General features: G+C 42.5%; 1 protein-coding gene across 3 annotated transcripts in view; it reads left to right on the top strand.

Annotated features, from left to right (window-relative positions):
• Positions 1–11,819, top strand: part of LOC133397539 (SH2 domain-containing adapter protein F-like) — a 155,014-nt gene extending 143,195 nt beyond the window's left edge. For all 3 annotated transcript variants that reach the window (XM_061668563.1, XM_061668547.1, XM_061668554.1), the window contains one exon: positions 5,577–11,819. In XM_061668563.1, coding sequence (XP_061524547.1) covers positions 5,577–5,763 — 187 coding nt within the window. In that variant the 3' untranslated portion in view covers positions 5,764–11,819. The remainder of the gene's footprint in view (positions 1–5,576) is intronic.
• The last annotated feature ends 731 nt before the right edge of the window (positions 11,820–12,550 follow it).

Genomic DNA, 12,550 nt, shown 5'->3' with positions numbered 1-12,550 from the left:
TGCAATTTACTTTTGGGGATAGTAGAAAATTGTACTAAAACAATCAGATGACCACAGTATGAGTGTTTGAGGTCATTTACGTTGGACGAAATAAATGAGTTAGCTTTCTGGATGCTGCAGCTGCCATTAATCCACATCACAAAAGTGTCCAGCTGGACTTCCATAACGAGCAAGCAGCTATTAAAGTGGATATGCAGCCAGTGCAGTAACCTGAATTTATTTATGGCCTTGAAGCTGCGGCGGCTGCTGCTAACTGATATTAAAGCTTTAGCATAGGATAACCTGCGTGACCCCCATAAAAGATTGGGACCAAGGCGCCGAGGGGGAAATTAACAGTCACATTCCCAACAACTTCACTGTGGTGCGCAAATGTGTTTGTATGAATGAAGGCCTCACCCATAGTGAACAACTTAGCCGTATTAGATGTCAACTGGGAATTATATGAATGTGTTTAAAGCATCTGGGAGGTGGGAAACTATTAATAAAAGTTTTTTTTTATATGGGTTCTCTGTCACTGAATATGACCTACAGGTTGGCCTGGAACGTATTCCCTACGGTAAACTGGGAGTTCGCTGTACTGAGGCTGGTAGTCAAAAGGAGGGAGTCACTCACTTTACTGCCCTCTCCTGGCCTCCTCACGGTATCATATTTCTCGGAGGTCGAATATTCTTTTGATATTGTTCTTAGTCACGTAATAAACACCTTACATCTAATAGACATGAGTAATTAAACACCCCCAGTCACAATATTGCGAAAAAAGTTTGTTACTCTAAAATAGTTTTTCACTTTAGTTCACACACATAAAAATGTGTTTTGTACGAATAGAGGACTCACCTGTAGTGAACGCCTTTGCCCTAATAGACATCTGTAATTGAGTAACTAAACCCTCCTGGCAATTTCATGAGGAAAATCATTATTGAATTCATACCGTGCTGGTAGTGTCAATCGAAAGCAATAGCACTGGTCACCCAGTTTTGTTTCTCCAAACAAACCAATCAACGACTGCATAGTGTCTTAGCACCGCTCCTTTAAGCAGGGTACACACAAGCCGATTTCTAACACCTTAACCAGACATAAGAATTTGCAATCATAAATATTGAACAGGTTTAACATTGAGGATTGTCGACCCAGACTACCCAGCAGATCAGGGAGGACAACTCACTCTTATTACACCCCACAACAACAGGATAATGACTCTGGATAATATTTTAAAGACATCTGATAATCGGGTCTTTGCTGAATTTGATCAGACAGGGAGCAACTATTTCCAATTTGTCGGTATGTGTACCATGCTTTAAGTCAATGCTGCAGAAGTTTTAACCAGACGTGTGAAGGCCAAGGCAATGTATGGAACAAAACTCCTTATAATTCATTGCTAAATATCCCAGAAAGTGTCTGTAGGCGGTAAAAAAACAAAAACGTGTGACATCAAAATACTGCCGCGAGGCTACTTCCGTAATAATTGGTGCTGCAGGGCGTCAGGCGACATCGGTTCTGGTGGTTGCAACGCGAGTGCAAGCCAGGCCTCAAAAGCAATCTTTGGACTGATTGGTGCAGTGACATACGCCGCAGAAGCAGAGGTGACGACGAGTTCAGCTCCGCTCAACACGAGGTGAGCTCCCCAGCTGCCACCGAGATTGAGCGGAAGGCCCAAGGTGAGGATGGTCTGTGTCTCAGGTTGCTGAAAGATGCATGAGGCCGAGTGGTGGCACGTGTGTGAGCTGCATTGATAAAGCCTTCCCCAGTCAGTTCTCTGACCTGATGGTAAGTGTTTTCTGTCTACCCAGCCCTCACAACCTCCACGCTCCTCCCAGACTACTCTATTACAAGACGTTTTAGTCTTACAGATGGAGTTTCATCACATTTACTAGTATTAGTACTTTGAAGAACTGTGTTGGAAATCCCAATAACAATCTAAAGCAACTCAACCTTTGTCAGTGCAAGTGATCTGTGCGCAAGGTCACTGTTTACGGAGGTGGTGTCATTTCTGTAAAAATGATCAGAGACCATGTTAGTGCTGGGGGGTATAAATTAGGTGTTAGCATGCAATATATAAAGGAACAAAGAAACGCAGGCTTGGTCCTGGGTCTCTGGACAGGGTGAAATGGGAGGATAAGTGCTGTGCGTGGCTGGCCCCATCCACTCTTAATCCTATAAAAGGCTGTAAATACAATATGGCATTACAGTTAGGTTTAGATTGGTTGGGGGAGCTGTTAGGGAGGTAGAGGCAGGATGGTTTATGGTTAGGAGTTCGCATGACAAGTTAGTATTAAGGGTTAGGTTTAGTGTTAAGGTTCAGAAGTTAGGGTTAAGGACCGTGAATTAGGTTAGTCATTGGGGGTTAGGGTTTAGGGATCCGGTAACTGCAATTACCAATGTTCTTAGATCCCATTGTTGAAACATAAAATACATTCAAGAATTAACTTATCAGCACAACTCGGTTGTTATCTTGTTTGGAAACCAGAACAGCAACAACTACCAAAACCACAGTCTCTCAGATGAGTGTTGGCATTTTACTGGCTAACTCCTGATGGCATGGAAGTATTCAAAGGTGGCGTTCAGCAATTTTGTGTTGTACGGAATGATGTCGGAGTAATTCAGTAGGCGCTCATGTGTAATGAAGGCTAGCCACAGATCGTTTGACGCTTAGTCAAGTTTTAAAAGGTTATCACCTCTGTCAAGGATCATTATCTTTTGACAGACTGGCTTTTTTATTTTGACGTCTGAGATCCTCAACACCTACATTGTCATTTTATGACACATCGCCGGATGTCGAAGGCAGGGAGATAAACCGCCATCGCCAAGGACAACCAGATTCCAATCAGCATTGTAAAGCTCAACGCGGGTGGTGGCAGATATTCATCTTGATTAGACAAATCCTGTGCTCTATTCCTCTGCTGTCCTTGTAGCTCTGCAAGACAATGTTGTATATCTATAACCCCAAACATTTGCTGGAAATTCCTCTGGGAATATACTTTTTGAGGGGTTAGAACTACGGGTAGCGCTGCACAATTAATAAAATTTTAATTGTGATCGTGATTTTGGCTGCCGCGATGAAATGAACCTCATCGTCCGCAATTTAATTTTTTTTTACATTTGAAATGCAGACACCGCTGCATATGAAAACTGCTTAATTTCCAGCAGTGCCCGCAACCTAGTCAGCCAGCCACCACGGGGTGAACGCCTGGCTGTTAAGGCTTCATTAAGCTCCAGCGCCAACTACAAAATAAAAGCTTAAAATGGCATTGATGTCCAATGTAGTAATATAAAACTTTATTTTGAAGTTGGACCCCTCAGCAAGGTGGCGGAGAGGCAAGGTGTCACGGTAAGACACTATTAACAATCGTTGTAGCAGCTGCCTTGACTTCTTCTGGCCTGACCGCAATGAAAAAATGCTGGGAACAAATCAATATAGAAATCACAGCTGTCAAGTTCTTCGCAGTTTTTTTTTGCCGTGCACAACTAAACAATGATCAAAACAATCTGATTATTTTGGCCATAATCATGCTGCCCAAACTTTTAGGTTACAATTAGCGACCAATCCCCGCAACCTTGACCTGGATAAGCGGTATAGAAAGAGGATGGATGGATGGATGAATGGAAGGGTTTCAATTAGGATTTAGGAGTTCGGGTTAGGGCGTAGGAGTAGAAGTTAGGCTTGCAAACCAGGAGTTGGTAGTTAGTGTTGGTGTTAGGTTTAGGGTTAAGTTTAGTTTTAGAATTCGAGTTAGGAGATAGGGTTTAGGGGTAGGAGATTATGAATTATAAGTTAGTATTGGAGGCTAGAGTTGGGGCTTGGGTTCAAGGTTTGGGGTAAAAGTTGGGAACTAAGGTTAGTAATTATGAGTTAGTGTTTGGAGTTGCGCAACAGTTCAGTGGCATTGAACCGCTTCTCCCTGTGTGCGGCAGGGGCTTACTGTCCAACACCCGGATAATGGCAGCACAGTGTTGAGCACAGTTGTCCTTGTGGTTATCTCTGCAGGACAATATTGTGGATCAACAATTTCAAACATTTGCTGGAAAATCATCTGGGAATCCAAAAAAAACAAACCCTGAAGTGTTCTGTTTTCAGTGTGTCTCTATGTTAACCCAGCATCTGCCTGTGAGGGACTGATTAGTCATCAAAAGCACTTTGTAGTACTATTTTTATCAAGAGGTCTCCTGGCTGCCTCTCGCAGACTAACATAAGTGGCGATGCATACAATGTTCCTGTTTGAACTCATTAATGACACTCTGGAGACTCAATAATGGAAAAGTCACAGAGGTGTGTTGACTGCGCTTGATTCAAGAAATGTCACACACCGGCCTCGTCGGTCAATAAAGTGTAAATTTTCAGGAAGTCATCCACATGTTGACAGCATTGTCTTTTTTAGAACACCCTCAGACTGAACCCTGTACTGTTCTTTCAAAGATCTATTGTTATCTGTGCACTTCTTTGTCTTTGTTTGAGATAGATTGAAGACACCCATTACAGTTACAATACTGGATAAAGAAAGAATTTCACATCCTGATTTGCACATTGTCCAAATGAAGCATATGTACAGGAATTAAACTCACTGCTTTGTACAATTTCAATCCAAGTTTCTTTAATGTTGTATGCAGAAACAGTGACACCATTGTTCAAAACAGATTAGTATTATGACTTAGAGTTAGAAGTTAGTTATGGTTCAAGGATAGGATTTAAGGTTAGGTTTACGGGTTAGGTTTTGTGGTTGGCATTAGATGTCAGGTTAGTTATGAATTAGGGACTTCAAATACTGTCATGAAATCTTTGGACTGCATTTTTCCTAAAAGACACAGATGAATACCGCCTCTGATGTGCCAAGGCAATTTTATGATAGCAGGATTAACTCCAAACCAAGTTAGAGATATTAGTTTCCATCCATCCATTTTCTGAGCCGCTACTCCTCACTAGGGTCGCGGGCGGGCTGGAGCCTATCCCAGCTATCATCTGGCAGGGGGCGGGGTACACCCTGAACTGGTTGCCAGCCAATCGCAGGACACTATACAAACAACCATTCACACTCACATTCACACCTACTGGCAATTTAGAGTTGCCAATTAACCTACCACGCATGTTTTTGGGATTTGGGAGGAAACCGGAGTGCCCAGAGAAAACCCACGCAGCCAAGTGTAGAACATGCAAACTCCACACAGGCGGGGCCGGGGATTGAACCCTGGTCCTCAGAACTGTGAGGCAGACGCTCTAACCAGTCGCCCACCGTGCCGCCATATTAGTTTCCAAGACCAATAAATAATCAGAATACTGTACTTTGTGTCTCACTAGATTAATGGAATATTAAAAGTCGACTGTTCCCTGTGGCCTTACTCAGAATGGTAATTTTCTATTTGCGAACACAGGATTAGTGAGAAACTGTAAAAGGTATTGATTCGAGACTGGTGGAAGCGTGCAGGGAGCCTCTTCATTTGCTTTTACTGCTCTCGAGTAAGTGATTTATCCTAAGGGTTCATTAGCCTCATTCCCGTGCCAGGCACGTGATGCCTTGCACTTTAAGTACAAGTCTTCATCGCGTTGCTCAATAACTGGCCTGTCTTGTGCTTTTGTGTGTCCTCAGGAGCAGCCAAGGCTTCATGCACATGAAGCTGTCCAGGACCAAGGAGAACAAGTACATCCTGGGCCAGAACAGCTGCCCCTTTGACTGCGTGCCCGACATCATCCACTTCTACTCCAGTCGCAAGCTACCCATCAAGGGAGCCGAGCACATGTCCCTGCTGTACCCTGTCGCCATCAGGACACTATAGTGCCCCACAAAAACCAACACGCCCCTTATGGAAAGGGAAATCCCCAAAACTGCTGATTCTGACTCACCTCACTGGCCGACAGATTCCCACAGATCCTTCTTTTATGTTTTAGTTTATTTATGACCGACACACATTTACTTCCCAGTTTTGGCGGTCCCACAGAGAGGCTACACCTACATTTGTCAAGGCTCGTCAGCTGGAAAACTTGAGTTCTCTGTCAGGTTAATACTAGGGATGGGCAATTGACTACATTTTCTTTGAAAATCAATTTTAACAGGATCATAAAGTATCACTGTACGTTCTGAGCTTCCTTCCAAAAAGGTTGCGATGGATGAGGTCTGGGTGATGGGTGACAATTAAGAAACAGTACTGTGGCTTATTTGCTTCTTTTTCAGGCAGTTGTCACGAGAAAGTCTAATTGCATCAATAACAGGCTTATAACTAGCAAAACACTTGAGTCGTGAGCTTACTAAATAACAACAAAACCAGGAAGTAGCCTGCTAACTAAATAGACAAATTGGAACCGGCATCAGAGCATTCCTGAAGTTCTGAACTTCCATTTCGATGCCAGTGGAGTATTTATCGAAATGATGCTGCCTGGTTATGTCGCCGCATGTAAGATGTGGGTGGGTGTGTGACAAAAAAGTAACGACACTGTGAATTTCAGACTTTTGTGTAGTGCCCTACTGTCACGCGACAGTTTCGTTTCTTTATTGTCACAACTTGTAGGCCTTAACTGGCATTCTAACTAGCAAATAAACCACGGAGTAAACAGCATAACTAAACATGGATTAGATCATCCCTCAAATTCTAAACTTTCATTTCCATGCCAGTGGAGTATCAAGAGTGTTAATGGTGTCAGGAAAAGTTGCTATCGTGTAGGTCTCCATGGATGTGTGACAATAAAGAAACGAGACTGTGGCTTTCAGGCTTTTGTGTCAGTGCCCTGCTTTCAAAGGACAGTCTTGTTTCTTTATGGTCACTCGTATGCCTTCGGTGACAAGTTGTGTTTCTACATTTTTAGTTAGCAAACTAGTTGAGATTGAATCAACTGTGTGAAGAATTAGCATGCTAACCAACTAAGAAACAAACCAAGAAATAGCCTGCTAACAAACAGGCAAACTACAAACCCCGATTCCAATGAAGTTGGGATGTTGTGTAAAACGTAAATAAAAACAGAACACAATGATTTTTAAATCCTTTTCAACCTATATTCAATTGAATAGACTACAAAGACAACTGGTAAAGACAAAACTGGCAAACGTTGTTTCTTTTTTTTTGTGTGCAAATTTTCACAGATTTTGAATTTGATGCCTGCAACACATTTACCACTGTGTTACATCACCTTTCCTTTTAACGACACTATAAGCGTTTGGGAACTGAGGACACTAATTGTTGAAGCTTTGTAGGTGGAATTCTTTCCCATTCTTGCTTGATTTCCCATTCTTACTTCAGTTGCTCAACAGTCCGGGGTCTCCATTGTCATATTTTGTTTGCGCTTCATAATGTGCCACGCATTTTCAATGGGAGACACGTCTGAACTGCTGGTAGGCCAATATCGTACTTGCACTCTTTTACTACGAAACCACACTGTTGTAACATGCAGAATGTGGCCTGGTATTGTCTTGCTGAAATAAGCAAGGACGTCCCTGAAAAAGACGTTGCTTGGATGGCAGCTTATGTTGATCCAAAACCTTTATGTACCTTTCAGCATTAATGCTACCTTCACAGATGTGCAAGTTACCCATGCCATGCCACTAACACACCCCCATATAGTCACAGATGCTGGCTTTTCAACTTTGTGCTGATAACAATCCAGATGGTCCTTTTCCTCTCTGGCCTGGAGGACACGGCATCCATGATTTCCAAAACCACTTTGAAAGGCGGGCTGTTCAAATCACAGCACAATTTTCCACTTTGCGTCAGTCCATCTCAGATGAGATCGGTCCCAGAGAAACTGGCGGCATTACTGGGTGTTGTTGATACATGGCTAGATGTAGCGACAAACTGTGTTAACTGGCAATAGTTTTCTGAAGTGTTCCTGAGCCCACGTGGCAATATCCTTGACACAATGATGCCGTTTTTTAAAGCAGTGCCGCCTGAGGGATAATCAAATGTCACGGACATTCAACGTTGGTTTTCAGCCTTGCCGCTTACGTGCAGCGATTTCTCCAGATTCTTGGAATCTTTTGATGATATTATAGGCCGTAGATGATGAACTTCCTAAAGTCCTTGCAATTGTACATTGAGAAACATTGTTCTTAAACTGTTGGACTATTTGCTGACGCAGTTGTTCACAAAGGGGTGCAACTCGCCCCATGCTTGCTTGAGAACAACTGACCCTTTTGGGGACGCTCCTTTTATACCCAATCATGACACTCACCTGTTTCCAATTAACCTTTTCATCTGTGGAATGTTCCAAAAAGATGGCATCCCTCAATTTACCCAGTCTGTTGCCCCTGTCCCAGTTTTTTTTTGGAACGTGTTACAGGCATCAAATTCAAAGTGAGAGAATAATTGCAAAAAACAATAACGTTCGTCCGTTTGAACATTAAATATGGTCTATGGAGTGTATTCAATTGAATGTAGGTTGAAAATGATTTGCAAATCATTATATTCTCTCTTTATTTACGTTTTATACAACATCCCAACTTCATTGAAATTGCGGTTTGTAGAAACAGGACTGGGTCATCCCTCAGAATGTGTGACAATAAAGTAACGAGACTGTGGCCCTAATGACGTGGCAGTCTCGTCCCTTTATTGTTGTAGGCCTGAGCTGACATGTTGCCTTCTTTAGACAGCCAACTAGTTGATACTGATCCTGGTTCAGGGCAAGTACTATACTCCATTTTGTCTATATTATATCAGAATACTGAATGAGCCACTAATTGTTAACATCCCCATCCCTAGTTGATACTCTATGCACGTAGATGCACTGCAAAGGGGGAAAGTGAAAATTGCCCATGTCCGAGGGGGTCTGGCTTTTGCGTTGATCTCTCTTTCCCGTCATCATCCATACTCTCCGCCATCCGTCAGCGAGGGGGAGGCGCATAATGCCAATGACAGCGTAAGTGGCAAGACAGGCTGCAGAGAGAGCGTGATGGATGGGTTAACCCACCCAAAAAACCAGAATGGAGGAACTAACCCCCAACCCCCCCTCCCACCCCCCCTTTTAAACCAGGAGCTGTCCCGCCTCCCCCCTGCCACAACGCCCGCATTGTCTACCTCAGAAAATCAATGCCATTCAGCCGTCTGTCTGCGGATCAATAGGTACAGTGGGACGGCCGGCATCGATTTGCTCTCACCTTCCCAATTTCCTTAAAATCGCATCATTCATTTTGGATTTAAAAAAAAAAAAAAGAAAAAAAAAGACAATTCAAGCCCTGCTTTGGTGTGTTAGTCACTACTACGATGCTGTGTGATGTCAAATGTTTGGTTGAAGCCTTATAATGCACGGCGATCATCTGACTACAATCCTGCTTTTGAACGATTGTTCCATGACTGTAATTTATTGGTGGGCTAATTAGCCGCCCTTTTTGTCGTGATCGTATTCTCCGGGATGACTCCTGTGGTGCTCTACATTTTGCTCTTCTTGTCTGCTCGTCATGTCTCGGCCCAATTCTTCCTGACCAATCGCAGTGCAGGTTGATGAACATTCAAACTGGAACTTTATGCATTCACGTCTCCATTGCAAACACTCAAAACACTAACAGTCCTGATTTGAAACACTTTAAGAATGGCAGTCACTTCTTGGATTTTGCTCACCAAGCACCACTTCGATTTTGCGATAGCGTAACTAGGGAATGATTGTATTGTTAGTCCAATTCTTAAAATTATGTCCCTACAGTGGACTCTCAGAACTTGAATGCAATCAGGAAGCTGTATGACCTTCGATTTGCTGGATTTGTGGAATAATGAATAATCCAGAAATTAAACTGGGCAAATTAAAATTTAAGCATTTTTAAGTGTCCAAAAATAAGTCATACAAGTCACTGTTGTTAATAGTATCACATAAAAGCAAACTTACTTTTACTGTTAGGGTCATTTTTTTAAAGTTCTAGATCAAACTGTTTCCAATATAAAGTATTTCAACTGTACATATTATTGACGTTTTGATTGCTTGTATAAAAAAAAGTTCCTTTAACTTCCTTTTAGCTCTATCTTTGTCATAAACATTTTCGTACGGAAGGGTATCCGCACAATATAGCCAAAGAAAAAAGACCCTAAAACAGCCCCGTTCTGAATTCTTGCGTGCCTTTTGCACCATATTTTCCTTCTCAGAAACATTTTCAAGTAAATTTATGAGGCGAGCATAACGAACCCTTCCCTGTTGGTCCACTGTCGTAAATTTATGACAGGTCATCTTGCTGATGTCATTAATGAGTTAGCATTAGCAGTGCTAGCCCACAGATGCACATTACAGCTATGGCCATATTTCCCCTTATAAAATCCATCCATCCATCCATTTTCTGAGCCGCTTCTCCTCACTAGGGTCGCGGGCGTGCTGGAGCCTATCCCAGTTGTCATCGGGCAGGAGGCGGGGTACACCCTGAACTGGTTGTCAGCCAATCACAGGGCACATACAAACAAACAACCATTCACACTCACATTCACACCTACGGGCAATTTAGAGTCTCCAATTCATGCATGTTTTTGGGATGTGGGAGGAAACCGGAGTGCCCGGAGAAAACCCACGCAGGCACGGGGAGAACATGCAAACTCCACACAGGCGGGACCGGGGATTGAACCCGGGTCCTCAGAACTGTGAGGCTGACGCTCTAACCAGTCGGCAACCGTGCCGCCCTTACAAAATTTTTTAGTAAATTTCCAAATTATTTGACTACCGACACCTTTGGGATCCGAGGGTCTACTGTAACATATTGTTCATGTCAAGTCATCATGTGAATTTTGTCCAATTGAACTAGCATTAATAATGCTATTTCACAGACAACTGAGGCGTATTACCATCAGGGACCATATTTTCCCCCCTTTAGGGTAAATTTCTGTGTTGTTCAACTACCAAACCCTTCTCTATTGGTCCATTGTCCTAGATTTATGTTCAGTCATCTTGCTTATGATTTCTACAAGTTAGCATTAACATTGCCACAGACATCCGTTACCGCCATTGACCGTATTGTCCTTTGAAAACTTTGCGGTAAATATCAGAGTTGTTCGACTACAGAGTTCTGAGTGTCAGCACTATAGTAAATTTGTATTTTTCTTTAACTGTACGCTAATAATTTTGTCAAAATGACTTGGCATTAGAAAACGCCAGATAACAGACGCAAATATACTGCCATGGACCATATTTTTCACCCAAATTTCCATGTTGTTCATCTACCAAAACCTTGAGGGTCAACTAAACGTTTTATGCCCTGTCACCCTGATAATGTTGTCAAATTTAGTTAATTAGCATTTCTATCCCATAGACGACTGAGGTGAACTACAATGGCCCCAAAATAGAATAAGAGGTCTTCCGATCATTTGCTTTCATGGGTGAAACACTAACATGCATTTAACGGAGTTGCTTGGTGAGCAAATCCACAACAAATGGTCAAGTGTAGGGGAATTAACAAGTGAGTGTTCGGACTCTGGAGCGTTATCTGGATCGCCGCTAAGTGTGTGCTATGCAACCGGATGACTCACGACTGGTGTTTCAATGGTACCAAATGTCCCACGGGTCGATGAAAATGACTCACCTGCTTAAAAAGTCGAACCGGGTGCCGTCGCGGTGAGGACAACTTCATTGCAGCTTTACTACAACTTCAAGTGGACCTATGAGAGAGAAGATTTAGAGAATATGAATGAATGTCGACGTAGGCTTTAAATGACTTGCAGAACGGTGTTATAGTACCAGAGAGGAGGCCTTAGTTTTGGAGGAAAGAGACTGCAATCCACGGAGGACTCTTCTGTCTCAAGTGTCTTAAATTGTGTGTGTGTATGTGCGTGTATGCATGTGTGGCGAACCCCTCATGGCCAAATGTATATACTGAATGTATCGTAAGCACAGGGGACGCGGAGGCATCTACATAAATAAAAGAAGAAGTCGGGTTTATTACAACTATAGCGCGAGTTATTGTGTGATGATTTTGGCGACGGGTGCCAGTTGCCATGGTGACGCTTCTCTGTAAATAGCAAGAGGCCGCTACATTGAGTCAAGGACTACGGCTACTGGCAGCCCCTCGAGAATTGCGTATTGATCTACTTGGAAATGTGAAACTGCACTTCTCTTATTTCACAGACACACACACATGACATCAAGTAGATGTCGTCTTTTGGTGGAAATACTGGAAGGGATATGGCAGCGTGTGCCACATAAAAAAACTACATGTATAAAATAATGTCAACAAGACATTAACAACAACAGAATCATATAATGGCAGCCATTATCCTCAACCCAGAAAGCAGCGTGATAACTAAGGACACACACTACTTGTACTACTACTACGAAATAACTAACAAACAAAGCAGAAGGTAGCCTCCTCATTAACTAAATAAAAAACAGATGGTAGCATACTAGCAAACAAAGCAAAAGTAGCCTACTAACCAAACTAGCTGACTGACTAAATAAAAATAAACAGGAGGTAACATACAAACAAACAAAGCAGGAAGTTGCCTAGTAATTTAAAAAACGAAGGAGCATACATCCTTCTTTCTTTTACTCTGCTGTCTGCAGCCAGGTCGGCATTGCAAATGAGTATCTTTTTTCAAATGCCTTATCTGGACGAATAAAGGTTAGATAAATACATAAATAAATAAATGAAGCAGGACGTAACCTGCTAAATTT

The sequence above is a fragment of the Phycodurus eques genome, chromosome 2 (genome assembly GCF_024500275.1).
Source record: "Phycodurus eques isolate BA_2022a chromosome 2, UOR_Pequ_1.1, whole genome shotgun sequence".
Taxonomy (NCBI): Eukaryota; Metazoa; Chordata; class Actinopteri; order Syngnathiformes; family Syngnathidae; genus Phycodurus; species Phycodurus eques.
Note: the sequence above shows the minus strand (reverse complement) of the source record. Positions and strands in the feature narration are given on the sequence as shown.